This window comes from Mesocricetus auratus, unplaced genomic scaffold, assembly GCF_017639785.1.
Source record: "Mesocricetus auratus isolate SY011 unplaced genomic scaffold, BCM_Maur_2.0 Super-Scaffold_100010, whole genome shotgun sequence".
In the NCBI taxonomy this organism is placed as follows: domain Eukaryota; kingdom Metazoa; phylum Chordata; class Mammalia; order Rodentia; family Cricetidae; genus Mesocricetus; species Mesocricetus auratus.
Genome location: NW_024429194.1, coordinates 60748811 through 60771058, shown reverse-complemented (window position 1 = coordinate 60771058; position 22248 = coordinate 60748811). Strand labels below are relative to the sequence as shown.

The window sequence follows — 22248 nt, the reverse complement described above, 5'->3', positions numbered from 1 at the left end:
CTTGGAGGAATTTGAGCTGACATATTGCACTTAACTCTGTCCCTCAGAGTATTACATAATGTTTTACCTTTATTGCCATATGAGACGAGGTAGACAATTGCTTCTGGAGTATTTAACCTTTTGTCAAGGAAGTAAACAAAAACTGCTGTAAGCACAGAGGATATTGGTCAACAATGCTTCATTTATTTTTCAACAGGATACCTAGTGTTACTGAGCCAAACAGTTGGGAAGATCCATCCACATCATGAACCGTGCTTTCAGCAGGAAGAAAGGTAAGAGAATCTGGTAGTCAAATCAATACTACTAATAGAGCAGAAATAAGACATTAGCTTTTCCCACTTACCAAGTCAATAGAGTTTTATTAGAACAATTCACATGTGCAACAACTACTTATTAATACATTTTGTTTGTACATTGATGAAATAGTAGAGCTAATATGCTTAGTTCATTATGCATATGAACATGTTATATGTTCTCTAGAAACTGTGTGCTATGCTGTGAAATTATGTAGAATAGAATGATCTGAAATCTGTGGTAAGATCATAGGTAAACAATAATAGGTTGCATTCTACACTATGAATTTAAGTAGACATTGTAAACTGCCAAAGATAGGTATAGGAAATCTAATTATGGCATTATTATCTACATAGAGTTTTAGAAGTTGACTTTAATCATCAAGGGTAATAAAAAGTGACACAATAGTAAAAGTAACTATGATTATTTAATATATGGACAATAGATGTCCAGAACTAACAACTATAGAATTAGTGTTCTATTTTATTTAGTGAAGCCAATGGAAGTATACTCCACCCAACTCCAGTTTCTCTTTAAGTAGTCCAGGATTTAGGTATCCCTTTCAGGTCTTAGGAAGATGAACTTGAATTTTGTTCACCTGGCCTCCATGATGCAGGTGTTGGGATTACTGGCCTATACCATTGCACATGTTTATGAGGTACTGTGGTTCAAACTCAGGACTCTTGAGTTCAGGAATTGTGGGCATGAACCACCAGGCCTAGAAAATTTATATGTACATATGATGAATGTCTGGAAGTGTGTGTGTGTGTGTGTGTGCATAAGTATACACATATATGTGGGCACATGTTGAAGACAGGCATTAATATCAGGCACCTACCTCAATCACTCTCAACCTTGTTCTTTGGACAGGGCCTCTCACTGAATGTGTAGCTTACCATTAATTACATTGGATATACAGAAATCCTAAGGGTCCTGTGTTCTTCATCTTCTCTGGGTCTAGTATTACAGCATGAGCTGCAATACTTAACCTCTTTACATAAGTGCTGGGATTTAAAATCATGTCCTCATGTTTGTTCAAATAGCACTTTACCAACTGAGGCATCTCCAGAGTGCTTAATTTAAAAATCTTTAATGTAAAAAGGCAAGACCACCTGAAAAATTTTAAGGTTATTCTTGAATTAACCATATTTCCTAGTAAGTATAAAAAGTATAAATAATATGGGAATCTATTTAATAGTTTTTAAAAGATTTATTTACTTTTACTTTATGTTTACTAGTATTTTGCCTGTAAGTATGTTTGTATAAATGTCTGTGTATGACATGCATGCCTGGTACTTCTGCAAGCCTGAAGCGGACATCAGATTCTGTGGAACTGAAGTTGCCATCACTTTATGAGTCTTCTGCAAGAGCAACAAGTGTTCTTTTTAAAAATTTTCTGTGTTTACATTGCAGCTGCAGTTTTCCATCTCTCTCATCTTTCCAGCTCCCTATCCCCTTCCACCCACTCCTCCTCCACTGTTTCTCTTTGAATATAAGCGGGTATAGCATGGTTATCAGCCAGGCATGGTATGTAAAATTGCAGTGAGACTAGGCACCTACCCCTCTATTAAGGCTGGTTGCTGTAACCTAGGAGGAGGAAAGAGTCCCAAAAGCAGAAAGCAGGAAGCAGTGTCAGAGACATCCGCTACTCTCACTGGTAGGAGTCTCACAGGAAGACAAAGTTGCACAGCTGTAATATATCAGCAGAGGGCCTAGGTGAGCCCCATGAAGGCTCCCTGGTTGTTGATTCAGCCTCTGTGAGCCCCTATGAGACCAGAGTTAGCTAGGCTGTGTGTTTCCTTGTGTCCTTAACCCATATGGGTTTTACAATCCTTTTTCCCTCTCTTCTTCAGGACTCCCTGAGCTCTGCCTAATGTTTGGTTATGGGTCTGCTTCTGCTTCCATCAGGTTCTGGATGAACCCTTTCTGATGACAATTGGGCTAGCAACCAATCTATGAGTATAGTCCTCTCTCAGATATGGAGTTGGTGAAATGTTTTTCCATTCTGTAGGCTGCCCTTTTGTCCTATTGACAATGTCCTTTGCCTTAAAGAGAAGCTTTTCAGTTTCATGAGGTTCCATTTGTTAATTGTCAACCTTAGTGTCTGTGCCATTCTGTTCAGAAAGTCCACTCTGTGCCAATACATTCAAGGCTATTCCCCACTTTCTCTTCTATCAGGTTCAGTGTGTCTGGTTTCATGTTGCAGTCTTTGATCCATTTGGATTTGAGTTTTGTACAGGGTGATAGATACTACTGATCTGTCTTTCTAGCCCTTTAACATTTTCACTAATTAAATGGCATTTTCAATATTATGTTTTAAATCTTGCAAGCATGCTTCTTAAAGTATTTTACCCACTCACAGCTCTGATTTGCTTTGTTCTGTGCACAGAAATAGCCATGATGCCACTGACCCTTCAGTTATCTTAGAAACTTGCTAGCACTTAAATGTGTTTAATATAGGTATTTTGTATTATCCTAAGACAAGTGACATTACAGGAATATATGCAATTTTTCATCTTTATGCTCTTCCAGTTTGTAAATTTGTTAACATAATTTTAACATCATCTCAAATGAATTTTGAAAGCATTACAAAAAAAGAAAAAAGACACTTGTCTTAAATTGCATGTTTGCTTTTGCTCATAGCTCCACTATGTTGTCCTTATAAAGCAAGTACCAGGAAAAGTGGATGTGTGTGTAACCGAAGGACAGCAAATTTGCTGTGGCCAGCCTTGGCTATGTAGTGATACCCTAATAATTAATGAGTGACTTTTATAAGTAAGAATGTAACAAATACCTTAATCATTTGCAGTTACAACATCTTACTTTCTTAATTTAAGAAAGTTAAAAAAATTAGATTGCCTTCGCTAGCATAGATTTTCTTCAGGTGAGAATGTATGAACATAGCATCATAAAAATTGGTGGTTTAATCCAATACTGCATTTTCTCTGTTACAGACAAAACATGGATGCATACGCCTGAAGCATTATCAAAACATTACATTCCCTATAATGCAAAGGTAAAATAGTTATTAGGATATTATCTAATTTTACTTTGTATGTATTATTTTGAATAGTTGTGTTAATTTTAGATTGTTTATGCATTGACATTTCCTGGTAAGTGGCATTTGAAACTAAGTTGACATTACTGAAATAAGTAATATAACATATAGAAAATCATTTTAATCTCTGAATTCATTTAAAAATAAAAGTATGCCTTATGTAGTTTCTCGAGTTATGTATTTCATTTATTCTTTTTCTTATTATGAGTTGGACTCATAGTTATTTTGCAATGTCATTGCCTCTGGGAAATTAAACAACTTAAAAATTAGCTTCTGTTAAATGCATTTTAATATTGTGGTACATGAAAAACAAATAAAAACTAATCTTGGAAAGTGAGATGCAATTTTAATATGCAATTGGAATCCAAGAAACAAGCAAATGAAATGGAAACCATAAAAGCATAAAATGTATTTTTGTTATTCTTTCTTTGGATCATTGTGTTTTGGTGAAGAAACAGAAGCATTAATGTGTATGCTATCATTTTAAAGATTTGATCTTCTGTTTAAAATTGTCCTGAAGGGATGTAATTTGTAAAAGGTACATTAAAGTGAGATGAGACTTTGTAGTTAGCAAAAGACCTCAACTTGTTCTTAGAGAAATCCGAGTCAAAATTTTGAAAAGACAGAAACAAATGTAATATTTGAGACTTTAAATATGGGGTTAAGGCAAGCTTGGACTTCTAGACTTTGAAAACATGTTGGAAGTAGGAAACTCTACTATTTAAAAGGGAACTTAAGGGTTTATATATTAATAAACTATACACCATGATACAATAAGCATAGACTTGGGGATTATTTTAGAAAAATGAAAAAATTTATTGAGCAAAATACAGTGGGAACCCTACACTGGGCTGGTTCAGGTCCATGTTGGCCCGAAGAAGTGTGTGGAGCCCTGAGGAAGAAATTACCCCAGAATGTGTTACTCAGAACCAAGATTTGTTAGTGACAGGAAAAAATGTGATTTCATAGGGAAGATGCTCTAATCCTTTCCATGCAACAGAAATATGCCTGAAATTGCTGTATGTTTATTAATTTCCATATAAAATTGGCATGGAGGCTGATTTCTGTCACTTGTCATGTAAAGTTATCAAACCAGAAACAATTTATTACCTACCCTATGGAGTATTAATCATAAAGAGCATGTGATATATAAGGAAACATATCACTAACGACAGCTATTATTATTTTCAGCTGCACAGTCAGGCTTTACAGCCATAGTACAGTTACATCCCTTAGGTGAAACTAATCAAGGCTGTTTCACTTTTTGTAATTAAAATGCATCATATTGAAACTCTGGTTTGTCAGTATTAGGAAACTCCATTCTAATTAGAACTACCTTTTTATTTTAGTACTGCAGGGTTAATGTGACAATGGAGATCTGTATGTAGACAGGGTCAGTTGCTTGTGCTGTACCAGACAATAACTGTAAAGTTACTGACACTAATGGAAAACTATAGAACACTTCCCACACAGGGGCCAGCATCATTCCATAAGGCTTTAGCAACAGTGCCCATCACAGAGACGCTGTTTAATAAATGAATACTGACTAGGTGTTATTACAGACATTGGTAGAGCTCTGCTCTTGTTCTTCATGTAGCTTATTATGGGAAAGCAGGTTGGTTTCCTCTGTCACATTTTACCTCATCTGTGAGAATGTGTATCATGTTTGCACTAAGTAGCATTACTGCAATCTGAAGAACATTCAGTTTCCTACCCGGTAGTGCCTTATCTTTTTAGTGGAACTATTTTTAGAGGTGTATTCTCTTCTTGTTAGTCCATATACCACATGAAAAGTCAGCCTGTGTTCACAGGAGGTGGTTTAGTATAGCATGGGAGATTATAGAACATGGAACTAGACTGCCTGGGGAGGTATCCTAACTAAGAAGTTTAGCTCTGTATCACTGACCAATCTACTTAATTTTCTATATTTGTGCTATGCATTCAAGAATAAGGAAGTCAATAATAGCACTTTCTTACATGAGTTGTTTTAGATTTAAAGAGTGTAAATGAAGCTTGAAACAACATATGACATAAAATAACTACCCAGTAAATATTAGCGACCATGAACACATAATTTCTTCTCAAAATTTATCAAGGTGACAGCCTTATAGTAGATTTATATTATAAATGATTGATGTATCAATACAGAGCATTATCACTGAAATATATTTCATTTAACCCACGTAGACACTGGAGACATGGCACTGGTGTGTTTTACATGCCTTCTGTTATTACTGATGTTTATGGTGGCCTTGTGTACTGAATAACAATATTCTCATCACTTTATAGGTTAGAAAACAAATGGTAAAGCACTACATACTTTGCCTGTTGTCACAGAGATAGTAAAATGAGACTGCTGGAAAAACGGAGGTCTGTGTGACTTTAAAGTTTTGTGTTTTTTAAAACCAAATATGATAATAATATGTTATGCATTCATTATATAAATACCTATTATGTATAAAGCTTTACTGGATATTGGCATATTCCAGAGCTCTATAGAAGATTGTTTATATTTGTATGGTGTCTATTATCATAAGGAAGCAAATAGCCACCATAATTGTCACAACATGTCTTTGTTTGGTTTCTAATGCTGTGATAAATCATTGAACAAAACCAACTTGGACGGGGCTATTTGTCTAGTAGGTTATAACCCATCATCAAGTAAAGCTAGGGCAGGGACACAAGGAACCAAGAGGCAAGAGACAATGGTAGACTATTGGCTTGTTCCTTATCCTTCTCAGTTTACTTTCTTGTACTCCCCAGAATCACCTGCCTGGATCTGCCATTGCTCATAGTGGGCTGAGGCCTCCCATGTCAATCATTAATCATGAAAACATAACACAGCGTTATGTAACACAGTGGTCAGTCTCTTGGAGGTGATTCTCTCAGGGGACTTTAGTTTATGTCAACTGGACAAAAACTGACCACCACATACCATGTTCTCTTCCCTTCACATGACAATTACGGAAAGTTGTAGAGATTCAGAGAATAGTAAGTCACCCTTGTGAGGTAGGATTCCCAAAGTTTAAAACAGGGTTTGTGTCGTTTCCATCTGACAAGTGTGTGACAGAGTGATTTTAGCATGAACATAATGAGTAAAGTACACATTCTATGTGATAAGAGCTGGGCTTCAGCTGGCATACTACAAGTCAGATCATTAGGATTGTGTTGGCTACTTTTATGTAAATTTGACACAAGCTACATATTTTGTGAAGAGGAATTCTCAATTAGAAAAAAGCTGTATAAAATCTAGCTTATAGCGAAGTTTGGTGGGAATTTTCTTGTTTAATATCAGTGTAGGACTACCCAGCTCAGTTTGGATGGACTCAGCTCTGGGCAGTTAATCTTGCGGTATATAAGAAGGCAAACTGAGAAAGTCAGTAAGCAGAATTCTTCCATGGCTTCTGTTTCATTTCTTGACTTCAGATTCCTGCCTTGAGTTCCTTCCCTGACTTCCCTTATGATATGGGGCATGATATGAAAGTTGTCAGATGGAATAAACCCTTTCCTCCCCAAATTGCTTTTGGTCATGGTGTTTTATACAGCAATAAATCCCTAACTAAGAAAATAGAAATGATAAGGACTGAAGCAGGCAAGGAGGGAGGGAGTCAGGGATTGAGAAAGGGAGAGAGAAAGAGGGAGGGAGGGAGGAGGGAGGGAGAGAGAGACAGACAGACAGACAGACAGAGAGAGAGAGAGAGAGAGAGAGAGACAGACAGAGAGAGAGAGACAGAGAGAGAGAGACAGAGAGACAGAGACAGAGAGACAGAGAGACAGAGAGAAGTCACATGATGGACCATTGAAATGAGTGGGAAATTCTTGCCAGGAGCTCACCCTGCAGACCACAGGTGGAATTCCCTTCTTTCTCTGAAGAACACAGATTTCATCTCTATTCTTTCAATTGCTTGATTTTTTCAATTGCTTGAATCAGACCTGCCTAGACTATCTAAAATAATTGTCTTATATATAAAGTATCAATTGATTATAGGCATTAATCACTCCTACAAAATAATTTAATCAGAATATCTAGATTAGAATTTGACTGAATATTTACATTATAATTTGGTGAATTTGCATACAGGACTGCTGGCTATAAGTCTAAAGACAGACAAAACTAAGGGAAATTGAGAAGACACTTGGATGGTATGAGAATCAGTTAAGTCATAAACTGAACATAGAATATTTTAATGATCTCTGTAGTTACATGAGAATTCATCTTGATCAGAAGAAGAGATCATTAGGCCTCCTAGGAAGTCATCTTAATGGTACAAGGATTAGTAATAAATTTAATGAATGATAGGACATACATATGTGGCAAAAATATCAGGTGATAAGCATCAGACAACAGTGTCGGTCTACAGTAAGGCTCATTAGTTTTGATATTTTCTTTATGTGTAGTGACAGCATTAGTGCTAGTTCACTGGCAATTTATCATATTTTCTGTGTACTCTGTAGCAATGCTTTTAGTTTACAGGTTATAACCTAAGGAAAAATATGTTATGAAATCAACATAGTGTAGATCATTGGAAGCCTGCCTTTAGAGATAGAGTAAATATTAAAAGGAAAGAAACTCAGAAGGCATGTGGCAAGTATGTATTTTCTCTACAAAATTATGTTCTATAGTCAAAGAATTTGAAAGCTAATATTCAAATAATTGTGACCTGTAACCTGTTTTTCAACACACTGGACTTGACCAGGTTTAACTAATTTAAAGTACAAATCAATAATTGAGTAAAAATCTGCCTATTTAAGCAGCTTCTAATTTTTAGACACATTCTCTCTATATTTTCTTAGCTGTCCGGGGACTCACAGATACCTGCATACTGCCTGCCTCTGCTTCCTGAGTGATGGCATTAAAAGTATGTGCCACTATAGCCAGACGCTGGTACACTGACAGTAGAAGAGATGGTTAACAATTTTAATCATATGCCCTCATTGAATACAGTGTCTTTCAATGATTCTTCAAATACTCATGGAAATACAGAGTGATGGACAATGTACAAAAAATGTAGATAAGCAATGAGATCTGACAACTTAGTGCATTGTCTAGGTGTTTCTTCTTTCCTCCCTCCTCCCCCTCCCTTCCTTTCCTTCTGCTGTTTTGTGACATAGGGACTCACTGTTTATACCATGCTAGCCCCAAACTGTAACCCTTGTCTTGGACTCCTTAGTTCTCCGTATTACAGTGTGCCTGCTTTCTGGGATAAATTGTTAACTAAAGTTGATGTTAAGGAACCAAAATTGTATTCTCTGAATCCAGGCCAGATGCAATTGCTGCTTGAGTCTAGGGGCTGCAAAAGAGTCATAGTCTAAACACATTTTGAAAATAAGGCTGTCAGGAACTAAAGATGGATTTTATATTCACCACCCATTGCTATAATTAGAACATTGAAGCATAATCTTTCAAAGGTATCACCCATAAGGAAGCTACATTTCTGTGTCCTCCCACTTCTGACAGGAATGCTACGTTGTTTTTCTCTGAAGGTGAAATATGGCCAGAGTTTTATTTAATCAGTTTACTATGCTATTCATGTAACAATGATTTCCTGGATGAAGACTTGTGACAAATGTTTCACATAGAACATTTACTAAATATTTTATTTTATAATGAATAATTACTGTTGAATGTGATGCTCCCCAAACTCCACTGCTATTAAAATTTTGTGGTTATAGTTAATGAATGAATCCTGCTGCAGTAATTGGAGTAGCCACTTTGTGCAAACTATCTTGGTGGAAATTTCTGCTTTGTTAACTCAAAACATATTGATGTAATTTTTCTGTGTAAATTTGTTGAAGAGGTTCGTAATTACATGAATCTCTATAGTTTATTGTAAGATTCAAACCAGCATAGATGCACAACATATAATTCCATGTGTCTATGTATATCTATCTATCTATCTATCTATCTATCTATCTATCTATCTATCCAGCTGTCTATCTATGTATTTATCCAACCATGCATCCATCATGTATTTTTACATATGTGTGTCTATTTGTCTTTCTCTATACATATGTATACACATGCACACATACACACTATTGCATTAATGTGATATGCCAGGATCATGTTTTTAGTAATATTTTCATTATAGACAGTGTTCTGTCAACTGTTGAATTTGCTCTATTTGTTATACTTGGGAATAATTTAGTGCTTTCACTATTATGCAACAAACAGAGAAAAAAACATTTCAATTCCTTGTCACTGCAACACCAGTGAAAGTTTATAGTAGCCACCCTGAGAGTTTCACTGGGGAGAGAATGACATTTCCTGCATGCTAACAAGAGATTGAATACTTCTAGCTTGGTAAATTTACATAAAAGAAAATGTTTGACAGATCATTATAGAAACACACTGTGATGATTATACCTTGACATTATCTTGAGTTTCCCACAACTACATTCTGAAGCAAAATATTTTGTGAAGTTTTTCCTGTGTTTAAAATCCAATCTAGAAGTGAAATGAAATACATGTAGACTTTTAAAGAATGCACTAGGGAGTAGCATGCTAGAAGTTAATGAAGAGAAAACTGTTCCATTAAGTGGACTAATGAGCCATGATAAAGAAAGATCTCAAATTAACTGAATAATCTGATTAATGCCTAGATTGTTTCTGAAGAATACGTTATACATTAAGCATTTGTGAAATGTTAATGTGGTTTGTAACATCATTGAAGAAAATCCATATCCTAGAAATGTATAATGTCTGCTACTGTTATCAAACAAAGAAAAGGGAAATGTGCATGAAGCATATTCAGATTTGAACTGTTTTAGACCATTAAAAGCCATGGAAAGATTACATTTATGTAATATATTTCTGAAACACCCAAAATGGTTCAAAATTCTAAATTTGTAAGACATTTTAGAGTAATTTTGTAGTTTAAGAGTTCTCAAGTTTTCTGATTCTGGTACAAGAAAAATTAAAAATTAGCATGCAACGCTTAGAAATATTTTCTTAATCTATTTCACTTATCAACTATGAAATTTTACTTAAAACATGGGAGTCAATGATAAAAATCAGCTCTGTACAAAGCTTTCCTAAAAATTCCAGAAGTTTAGATTTGGCCTCTAGTGTTGCTAGTGCATGAAATAAATTCATTCCAAGCACTTGAAAATGCAAGGATGATGATATGAACTAACTGCTATTTCATTTTACCCATTGGGAAAATATTCTGTAATAACCCTAGGTAATTCTGTTTCTGTAGTCATATATTATGTTCTTTATGTAACATAGCAGCACTGGCACACATTTAAAAATAGTGCAGAAATCTACAATGTTATCCCCCACCCCTGCTTTGTGATGGGACATTATTAATGTGTTTTAATACTAAACACTGTAAATGAATATGCACATCATAATATACCTGGACATTTGTTGTTAAACAATGATCCTGTAGGCTGTGTGCTTGTAAGAGGCAAAGGCAAATTCAGAAACAGTAATGACAGTAGACTACTTATTGCTTCAGATCTTCAGAAAAGTTGTACAATTGGTTGAATTCCTGAAAGTTCAGCTGTTTTAAAGTGACTACTACTTAGTGCCTCACCAAGTTCATGACTGAAATAATTAGTGAACATAATTTTAAAGCTCAGTTACTCTATGCTATTATTTTGCCTTTGAAAATACTCTAAATAGTGACCCAAAGTTACTAGAAACTGAAACAGAATTAAAAGGTTTAATGTCAGTTATTTGCTGCAACATTTCACTATGGCATTGCTTTAATAATTTATTTATTTAAAGATATCACACTGGGGATTGGGTAGGGGGTTGGGGGGTTGGTGGGGGCAGCATGGGAGGAGGGGAGGGAGAGGGAGCTGTGATTGACATGCAGAGCAACCTTGTTTCCAATTTAAATATTAAAAATTCTAAAAAAAAAAGATATCACGGATGTCATAGATGCAAAGATATTGGGTTCCTTACTCAGTTCTGTTTTTTTTCTTGATAAAGTTACTTGAAACTCAGATAGTTTAAATAATTTTTCCAAGTTGACAGAGGAAAATAGTAGAAAGTTAGATGCAAAACACAGGTCTCCTATCCAGTATCCATTTTTCTTTCCATTGCAGTATACTGTTCCCAGTGTCAGGGAGATTAATTTACTTAGCTGGGAGATGAGGTAACACTAAGTCAAAATAGAGTACTGCATACATGTCTGTCTTTTCTATCTGTCATTTCTATCATTTCCCAACCAATTTTTTTCCTGCATATTTTTCCTTCTGTGACCTGACCTGACTTAATTGATGCTTGGGAGGTTATCATTTAAGCCCAACCAGTTGTGAGTGACTCAGTAGACTAAATGGGATGTATTCAGTCATTTTAACATCTAGCACCGAGGCCATAATCTAGTCCCCATTTTCTTCTCCTTACTGTGATTTTACTTAATACATCCATTAACAAAATATCTCTATAAAAATGTCTCTGTGTGCCGGGCGTTGGTGGCGCACGCCTTTAATCCCAGCACTCGGGAGGCAGAGGCAGGTGGATCTCTGTGAGTTCGAGACCAGCCTGGACTACCAAGCGAGTTCCAGGACAGCCTCCAAAGCCACAGAGAAACCCTGTCTCGAAAAACCAAAAAAAAATGTCTCTGTGTGGCTCATTGCCTTCCATAATTGTTTGAGAACACCTAGTTATAAGAGGCATCTTATGAAGGTTGGGTATGCCTGTCATTTTGTGAAAGAGTGAGAAACTTGTTCGTGAACAAATGTTTTTGAAAATGGCACAAATTGAGCTGATCCTTAAAGGTCAAGCAGTAGAATTCTAAAGCTTGAAATGTGAATTCAAGGAGCTGAGCAGAAAGTGAAACTGTGGGGCAGTGTTTGAGAAAGGTCAAAGACATTGGAGGCTTTCTTGATTATTTCAGGAGTTGTTTTGATGAGTGGCTAAAATCAGCATCTGCAGCAGCAGAAACCCGGGGAATTCTGTGACAGAAATGAGACATGAGAAGTAAGGCTAGAGAAGGAGGAGTTGCCACAGAAGGTAAAATACACAGGAGACATGTGGGTCGGGAGAATCATAGAAATTGAGTGCAGAGTCAGCATCCTTAATGAACTCCATGACCTCATTTCAAATATAGTCTACTTCAATACCCATGACTCCACATCTTGGGATTAAGTCAACAGAGGAAGGAAAATATTTGGGGGAAACTGTGCTAATACATAGATTATTTTTTTTAAAATGCTCACAGCACAACAGTTCAGAATGCCAAGTTTTTCTATAACGATTAGATTATGTTGTGATATATGTAATCTAAATTGAGTTCAAGACATGGAGGAATATATGCATGATATACATGTGCCTCTTTACCTGAACAAATTGAGTGATAACTGCAGCTGTCTGGGTCCTGCACCCCTCCTGATGGACATCAAGGGACAACTGCCTTGATTAGGAAGACAGTTGGGGGTAGGTTCCCTCCAGTACTCTCCCTGTTGTGCTGCTTCCATAGTGTGAGATGAGGCAGTGGCCAGCTCATCCAGGCATCTCAAAGTTCTTTAGAAGACAAACTCAGGTCTCAGCTCATCGTCCTCGCAACAGGTTTTACAGATATTTTAGAGAAAATTATCTTTTATCTCTTAGGCAGTAACCAAATATTTTTAAATCACATTGAATTTATTTATTTTTCTCTCTTTCAATGGCATACAATATGGGAAACTTCATATCCAAAGGAATATTACATCTATTTTACATTTAAAAATAATCTGTTGTGTCCCCGTTTCTTCAGTTTCTGGGAAAGTATTTATCACCATCTAGCATTGGTTCTTCTTTTCCTTTTGTGGGAACTAAGTAAATTTTCTCTGAACTTTTCATATCATATCAAGGAAGTGAAAGTAGACTCCATGTCAGTCCTTTAGTAGGTCAGATAGTGTGGGACATCCACCTTTGCCCAGTCGAGATATCAAAACAGAAAGAATGGAAGCCTCTGAAGATCTAAACACCCAATGTGAGCATTGCAACCTCAGTTTAAGAAACTGTTGAGGAGCAGAGAATAAAATGCCAAGGATGTGCAAATCAGACATTTACATTAGGAGGTCAACAATGGGTTATATTTCCTCAGAATTATAATAGTGTGCCAGAATATGGTACATACTATACTAATGATTAAAATTTAGGCAGTGCAGAAAAGCACAGAAGTATTAAAATTAATATATTGCTTCTAATCCTACCAGGCAGAAATGACCCAGTGTTAACTTTAAGCTAATGATATTTCAAGAACTTCATTCTTAAAAATGTGCAACAGTGGGCATATGAATCAGAAATGACATTAAACATAGGTGAATAACTCTTAGCAGTGTCCTTGTACACAACATTTTAACCATCTCATTAACCCTCACAAAGAACAAGGAGAATAAGACTGTTAATATCTATGATTGGAAAACAAAATTGTAACATGGAACAAATTGTAAATAGGAAAGTGAAGCTGAGGCTGAATGGACATACAGAAAGAACTAGCTTATAAGGTTAATTATATTAATATTAAAATAAAAGCATGTGACTTGATTTCTCCAATGAAAAATCAAAGTTACTAAACTCCAGGTATGCATCTCTTTGTCAGAGTGAATATTTAGCTCTGTGAAGATTACTGGAAAGTGAATAAAAAGTGATTCTGAGACTCAGCCTCTGCCCTGCTTCTCATGAGAGTCAGTGTCCAGTTTCTCTGCACCCGTTTCCATGATCATTTTACTTGGTCTTGTTGGCATTCGTATATACTACATTTAGTTGTGAAAGCGTAATTTCTTATTTTGAACAACGAATTGAACACTTGTTCACCACCTTTCAGAACCATTTCTTGTACAAGGCCTTGATTATTTTTTTTCTAAAAAAAAATGAAAAGCAGTAACTTTACTAAAAGACTCCTGAGGAATGCAGGGTTCTGTGAAATATTTTCTATCATAATATCTGCCTGACACCTGTCTTTCTGGATCTGTTTTTCCTCAGAACATTAGTCTCTGGAAAGCAGTCTTCCTCTCTTTTCTGTGGAAAAAAAACCCACACTTTACTCTTCCACCTCACTGCCACTAATGGAGCCTTTCATCTTCTTTAGGGACAACTGATACTTCATTATTAAGTTTTAACAAAATAATGACTATGTTTAGTGTTGAGTATTCTGTGTCACTTTTTGTGGTATATAGTATATAGTTTTTAAACTTTAAAAGTTTTTTTTGTTTTTTACAGTTTGCTGTGAAAGAGGTTTTATATTTTTAAAATGTTTTCAATTGAGACAGAATTATATCACCTTCATACCCCCATTTCATCACTGTAGCCCCCTTTGCTACCCTCTTAAGCCCCTCCTAAGCCTTCTGCAGTTGATAGACTCTTTTTCTTTCGTATTATTGTTAACGTGCTTTAAATACAACCTGCTGAGTGTGTTTCTGTTGTGAGTTTATAGTTTCAAGGCTTTTGATAACCAGTAAGGATGCTCATCCTTTTCTACTTCCAAATAACTTCTGTTTTTATGGAACAGGACTTCATTGGGCCTCCACGTTTTCCTTCTTTTGACTATTAACTATTTTCTGGTTGCATTGAAGACAGCTATGTTTAACCTCCCAAGTGTGGTGCTACCTTCTTCTGGTCTAGCTGGATGCTCTCACATACTTATGACTTAGCTCACTTCCCATGTCTTAATGTTTTTCCCCTAGAGCTCATTTCTGAGCTCTAGCCTCATGCTTCATTCCTGAAGACACACTGTTAGTAGAAGCTGTTGATATCACATAATCATGCCCCAGATCAGTCGTGTGGCATTGTTCACTAATTTTATTTCCCCCATCTTAGCAGAGCTGCAGCTGAGAGATGGTGGCATCCTAATTTGCTGAGTGCATTGTCGACATGAACAAGAAATCAAGGCATTGCTTATAGGACAGTTCCCTTCAGAGTTCACTTGACATCATCAGCATGACTCTTGAGTTTCCTCACTCCTCATTTTGCTACATCATTTCTGGCAGTATCAGATTTATATTGTCACAAATAGCAGACACACTTGTATGAACATAGCCTTACTAGTGCTAATGAACTGGAATGGTTTTGTACCCTTCCTAGACCAATATTTATGGAAAGATGATGGATTCATTGACAATCTATGTCACATGCTTCTAGACTATGTAGGCTAATTCTGGAGGAAACACAAAGCTTTACAGGAAGAAGGTGAATGACCACTCCCAAACACTCTCTACCACCATTATTGACTTTGCTGTCTTCGACTTCCTCATTATCTGCCCATGTCGTCTGTGTTGTCTCTGAGAATCACTTGTGTATTTCACCTTTTCCATGAAGCTTCCACCAAGAACCAGGTATAGGATAGTGTTCCTGAGAATATATGTGATAAAATCATGGATTTTTATTTTTTATTTTTTTAATCTTTCATAAAGACCATTTTATCACAAATCAATATTTCTCAGAAATCCTACAAAAACCAGAAAAATATATTCCATGTCAAAATGTGTCAGAATTTAGTCAAGGTAGCTGATGCTACCTGTAGCTGTTTTGCCAGTAGCTGGTTGGCAGTTCATGCTACTGGTGACCTGCTGATCATCCATGTGTTGCGTTTGTGTAGTCACATTCATTTCTGTTGTACAATATGCTATTGCAATAAATACCATGCTGTTATTATCTCTCTTCTTTTTCCAGGTTTTATGTTCTCCAAGTCAGGGAGTGGTCTCTTAATAATGAAATTAAATTATTCTACCTCCTGATGGCAGCTCTCCTCATAGGAGTGGTTCATGTTTGCCTTCTTTGCTTCTCCAGCTGTGTCCTTTTGAATATTTTTTTCAGTGTAGGTTTTTTTTGTTTTGTCTCATCTCTTATTCATTCTTGCTTTCTTTTAAGGCATTGCATATACTGTGAGCATACCTGGACTCTACTACTTTTCTTAGCTGAATCTCAGTGGCCTGTGGGTCACTACAGGTCTTCTCCTGGCATACTTTGTGATCTGTTATGTTTATGTATACTATCCTCATTCTTATAACTATATTCTGAAGATATCCAGGTTTTCATTTTTATTTTTATTTATTCTTTTAGAAGTTCAGACATTTCAGAGTAGTGTATCTTGATCATATCTGTCCTCATACCCACTCGAACTACCTACATGATTCCCAATCACCTTTCCCTCTGAACTTCATGTTATTATTTTATAATTTTTAATTAATTAATACTTTTTAATCCACTGAATTCAGTTAGTTATGACCTTATGTGCATGGGCATGAAGGTCAGCAACTGGGTTATGTGGAACCTATGAGTTGCCACTGTCATTAGACCATTAGCTTTTGACAGTTAGGGTCAGATAGTGGTTGTCTTCAAATCTGAACCCCTGTGTTAATGCTTATATCTTAATGATCAGTGGTCACTGTGGTAATCTTGTTGGTTCCTGGTCCACCCAAGGAAATGGGCAGGACAAGCTATAAGTACTAACTATGCATTTTAGTTCACTGTCCAATGCCTCCGTTATAGCTTTTAAAGAACAAATAAAACTTAAAATAATAACTGGAGAACTTTAGTATGCAGTTATAAGAATGGGGATAGAATGCTTAAGCATAGAGGTCACAGATACTCTTAATTCAAAAACTGAGGTGGGTGGCAAGGGATACAAGGTAAGTGTGCTAAGCCCAGAGAAGTATAGTAAGTCACAGATCATAGAGATTCAGCTGGGAAAGGAGGCAGAATCTAGGTATGTTCCAAGTGCTTCAGAAGAAAGCAAGAATGAATAAGAGGTGATGAAATTAAATAGAACAGCCTACTCTGAACAAACTAAAAATATTTTAAAATGGCAAGGGTAGAAAAGCAGAGAAGGTCAATCATTGGTCACCCCTACCTGTGAGCAATGGATATTGATAAAAATATGGGGCTGCAGTCACCAGGTGGAATGGTTGTACTTCATCATTCATACTCTCTGAGCCTTCCTGTAACCTTATTATCTCACTTACTGACTGTATCCTAATTTAATCTTAAGACACATCTCTAATGCCCTAAACTCTCAGAAAATGAAGTTGTTATCTTCCATTTGAAAACATCCCAAGATGAGAATAAGTAGTAAAGTAGGTTTGTGTTCGTTAAAAGGCAAAAATAAAACCTTCAGTGATGTAAGGAAATAGCTAAAGGCTGTCCTACTATTAATACACCAGATCCAATAAGTTTGGATCTGCAAAATTTTGTTTTAATCCAAAAAGCATGGATTTACGAGCTCAGGCAAACTAACTGGAAATGAACGTTGTAATTTCACATAACTCTATTAGTTTATACATTTTTACATGTATAAATTGAAAATGGTACCTCCTTTAAAGTAATTCAGTTCAGTTAATATAACGTCAGTACTATTGTTTGTGCATGGTTTTATTTTTATTAAAGGTTGAATTTCCTGTTTTTCCTGGTTTGATATGAAATTGCTACTATGAGGGAAAGCTTCTACAGTATCAGCCACTGCCACAAGTACAGATGGGATTTTTAGACTACAGTAAATTCATTAGGAGATCAGTCCTTGGCTCTTTGCACATTTTGATAACAGGACCATTCGTTCTAAGATTCAGCATTATGAAACGATAGAAGTAAATTGAATAGACATTCACAGTCTCTTCTCCCCCTGCCCTGTGTCTAGGCAGATTTTATCTGTGACAGAATTGCTCACTAATGATGACAGGTATGGCAACTATAGCTAATTACTTCCTAGGAGATTTAGATTCAGAGAAGCAGAAATCAACCTCCTTAGCTTCTACAGACTGAGATAAGAAATGGTACCTGAGTGGGAAAGGGCCTAATCTGCATTTACTTGATCCTCAGTTATAGTCCTAAATAATTAAGCATCTCAATCTGGATTTATTTCCAGTGATTGTGACACCATTTCTCAGTCACATATCTGTTTTCATTGCTTATTAGAATGATGTTACTGCACACCTGCTAACATAAATGTTTGAGAATGGTTAGCGCTTTAAACCTGTGCGTAGTTTTAAAATGTTTTCTGGTTTAGTCTCTTTGCTTTAGTAAGTCAAGAAGGAGTCCAGAAATCTGCATTACTTATTCAGTGTTCTTGAAAAGCACTGAGAAAGATGTTTTTTGGTATTTGAAGGTCAAATGAAATGCACAGTAAAACCAATATTCCAATAGTAGATAGCATGTTCCCTCCAATATTTATAGGAAGCTGATAATGAGCAACAAATTGCGAAGTGTGAGTTTCGATTCTTCCATTTGTTCACCAGCTGTGACAGTGTTAATAAGTGTCAGACAGTCCAAAAATGATGATTGAGGAGGCTGAAAAGAAAATTGCAGGAACTGAATCCATTGCCCTGGTGTCACATATATAAACAAGTCCTTGAGGACAACAACATTGTAGTGACAACAACTAGCTGGTTGTGTAAGAGGCCATCCCCATACTGTTGGGAAGATTTCCCTTACTTACATAGTACAGGTGCACAACCATCAAGACTTTCTGAAGGTTCATGTGAGCTTAAAAAGTCACATTTGGAAAGTAATTTATCCTAGTTTTCCCTGCCCTCATATATTTGCTCTTCTGTAGCCACTTAGCTGGGGACCACTATTTTCCCATACTGTTCAACTATGTCCATAGGAGCTTTATTCATAATAGCCAGAACCTGGAAACAACCTAGATGTCCCTCAACTAAAGAAGGGATAAGAAAATGTGATACATTTACACAATGGTGTATTACTCAACTGTTAAAAACAATGACATCATGAAATGTGAAGGCAAATGGATGAAACTAGAAACGATCACCCTGAGGGAGATAACCCAGACCCAGAAAGACAAATATAGTATGTACTCACTCATAAGTGAAATTAGCTGTTAAGTAAAGGATAATCAGGCTACAATTCACAATCCCAAAGAGGCTAGGTAACAAGGAATGCCCAAAGACGGATGCATGGATTTCCCTAGGAAAGCAAAATAGAAGAGATCTCCTGGGTAAACTTGGGGAGAGGGTGGGAACATAAGGGATTAGGTTGGGTGGGTTGGGAAGGAATGGAGGGAGAGAGTAATGATAGATAGAATTGTCTTGATGGGAGGGTCCATTTAGGTGTTAGGGAGAAACCTGGTGCTAAGGAAACTCCCAGGAATTTACAAGAATAACCTCAGCTAAGACTCCTAGCAATCTTGGATAGGTAGTCTGAACTGGGCATCTCCTATAATCAGGTTAATGGCTACTCTAGTTGTCATCAGAGAGCCTTCATCTGGTAACTGATGGAAGCAGATGCAGAGATCCACAGCTAAGCACCAGGCCAAGCTCTGGGAGTCTCCTTGAAGAGAGGGAGGAGGGATTGTAAGAGCTGGGGCGGGGGAGGGGTGATGGTGGTCAAGGTCATGAAGGAGGGAACCCACAGAAACAGCGACTGGGTGGGGCTCCTAAGAGCTCACTAACTCTGAACCCAAACCTAGGGAGTCAGCATGGGACAGACCTAGGCCCTCTGCTTGTAGCTCGGTCTGTTTATGGGGTTCCTAGCACTGCGATCAGGGCCTATCCCTGTCTCTTAAGTTGACTTTTGGGAACCTATTCCCCATACTGGGTTGCCTTGTTCAGCCTTGATGCAGGGGGAGAAACTTGGTCCTGCCTCAACTTGGTGGGCCATGCTTTGATGCTCATGGGAGGCCTGCCCCTTCCTGAATGGAGAAGAAGGAGGAGTGGATAGGGTGGTTAGAGGGGAGGCTGTGGGAAGGGAAGGGAAGGAGAGGAGGGAAGGAAAACGGTGGTCGGAATGTAAAATAAATGAAAATTTAATAAAAATTAATTAATTAAAGAAGAACTTCAAACCTGTAGGTTCTATTAAATTGGATAAGGTTTGCAGAGATTGAGTATTGGTCTCAGCTGACTCATAAAGTCTAATTATGCTCTTGGTAGTACCAAATCCTACCAGAAACTTAGCTGATTATACCTAATTGGTCTCATGGTAGGCAGTTACCCTAGCGTGTTTAATATCTGTTTCACTGACAATCCTATGAGCTTCCTACTACCATTATGAAAGCCCCATATGTGCTTACCTTTATTAGTTATTATTATGACTTCATTTTGCAATCAAGTAAGTTGAGGCTAAGTAAAATTGAATACCTTTCTTGAGGTTCCAGGTAGCAATCAGCAATTATACTCGTGTACAGGACATGATTTTATCTATCTATCTATCTATCTATCTATCTATCTATCTATCTATCTATCTATCTATTTTGGCTTGCTGTTAGGAGAACTCCTTTCTGTATGTGAATAGGGCCTGTATCCTGATAAGATGTTTCATCTGCATTATACAACAGACAGAAAAGTTAATAATGGGAACAAAAGAACTGATGGCATGATCATCCAGTCAGACAATTTCTGAAGTACTTTGTGGCCCTTGTTCTGTTTTGTAAAAAGAGGGATGGTCCTATGTCTCATGCAGCAACAGGCTCTTCTCCTGTCATGAGTAGTTTGAACAGTCTTCAAGACTTTATTGCCATGATAGAGAAGAGCAAATTCCCTGTGTGTGTAGCCTCTCCAGGTGCATGAGCTAGGAAAGCATCCCTTCCTTCACTCCAGCCCCCCCCCCAATACTGAACACACGCTCATGATTCCTAAGTAATGTTTCATATTTTAATTCCTTAATTGCAAAATATTGTTTTCTTCAGAAAGGACATTTGTTTTCATTCATTCTTATTTTCATACATAATCTCTTGCTGCCCTGTTAGCGTCATAGTAAACTGAAAAGTCTTGGCATGCTAAGGACCAATTCATGCTAGTAGTTGGCAGTGGATGATTTTAAAACTATAACAGTTCCCGTGAGAAGAGGGAGAGGGGAAAAGAGTTGCTCCTAATGGTCATGGAAGGATGATGGCTCTGTTCAATTTGTCATGGTATATCTCATTCCTAGTGAGACAGCTCCTAAGAAAAACATGAATTCCATCTAGATGCTAAGCAGTCATTTTGCCCAATTTATCAGAATCTATTTTTCATCCTGGATTCAGTATTAACATAAATAGTATCTATTGTGTTTGTTATGAGTGCTATATGAATTTAATCATTATTCATTTTTTCCATAAATTGATGTATATAATTCAAACCCACGTGGACACAGATATTAATTACTGTATTGATAGAAAAATTTATCTATTTCAATTACAAATGTATAGAATATACCTTGTAACCATTTCCCTGAAGCAAAATATTTTATTTCAAAACAACATTCACCATGTGCAGCACAAGAAAGGGCTACTGTATATTGAAAATAAGATCTTTACTTGTATAATAGGTATTAATTTGCAATAGTTTAATGATCTCATAAGTTTTTAAAAATATTCATAGCTTATAGCTTCTCAGAAGATTTTTTTAAAATATGGTATAATAGCCAGGCATGGTGGTATGTAGCTACAATCCTATCAGTTAGGGGAAAAAAGCAGGAGGATTGGGAATATAAAGGTCCACTAGGGTTAGATAGTGAGTTCAAGGTCAGCCTGGGTTTCATGAAACCCTAGCTCATAAAGAATTAAAAAACCATAATAACAATAGCAATATCAATAAAGGGTATATTAATGAAATTTTCCTATTATTTCTTAGTCCATTAGTGTTGCTATAAGGAAAAGTTCACAACACTGTAATTTATCGTTTCTGAAGTCTTAGGCTAGAAAGGCCAAGGTTAAGTATTTAGATGTTTGGTGGGTGCAGGATTAGTGACTTCTAAGATATACCTTGACCTTTACATCCTCCAGTAAGAATAAACACTGTGTTCTTACTCAGGAGAGGTGGCATGAATGTGCACCATTTATGTGGTCAAAGCCCTCGTGACCCAAGGACAGGTTCGGAGATCCATTTCTTTGTTCCTCTTTACAGTGAGATCTTGTTATATAGCCCAGTCATTTATGCTGCTGCTTGCACGTTGAAGTTAGCGATACTCTTCTGCTCTTGCCTGCCACCTTGTGGGATCCATGGATTGAACTCAGGCCCTCAGTTTTACA

General features: G+C 36.8%; 1 protein-coding gene across 6 annotated transcripts in view; it reads left to right on the top strand.

The window, feature by feature from the left end:
* Gulp1 (GULP PTB domain containing engulfment adaptor 1) overlaps nt 1-22248 on the top strand; it is a 245834-nt gene that overhangs the window by 152790 nt on the left and 70796 nt on the right. For all 6 annotated transcript variants that reach the window (XM_005084476.4, XM_040753685.1, XM_040753681.1 and 3 more), the window contains 2 exons: nt 197-272; nt 3249-3310. In XM_005084476.4, coding sequence (XP_005084533.1) covers nt 245-272; nt 3249-3310 — 90 coding nt within the window. In that variant the 5' untranslated portion in view covers nt 197-244. The remainder of the gene's footprint in view (nt 1-196; nt 273-3248; nt 3311-22248) is intronic.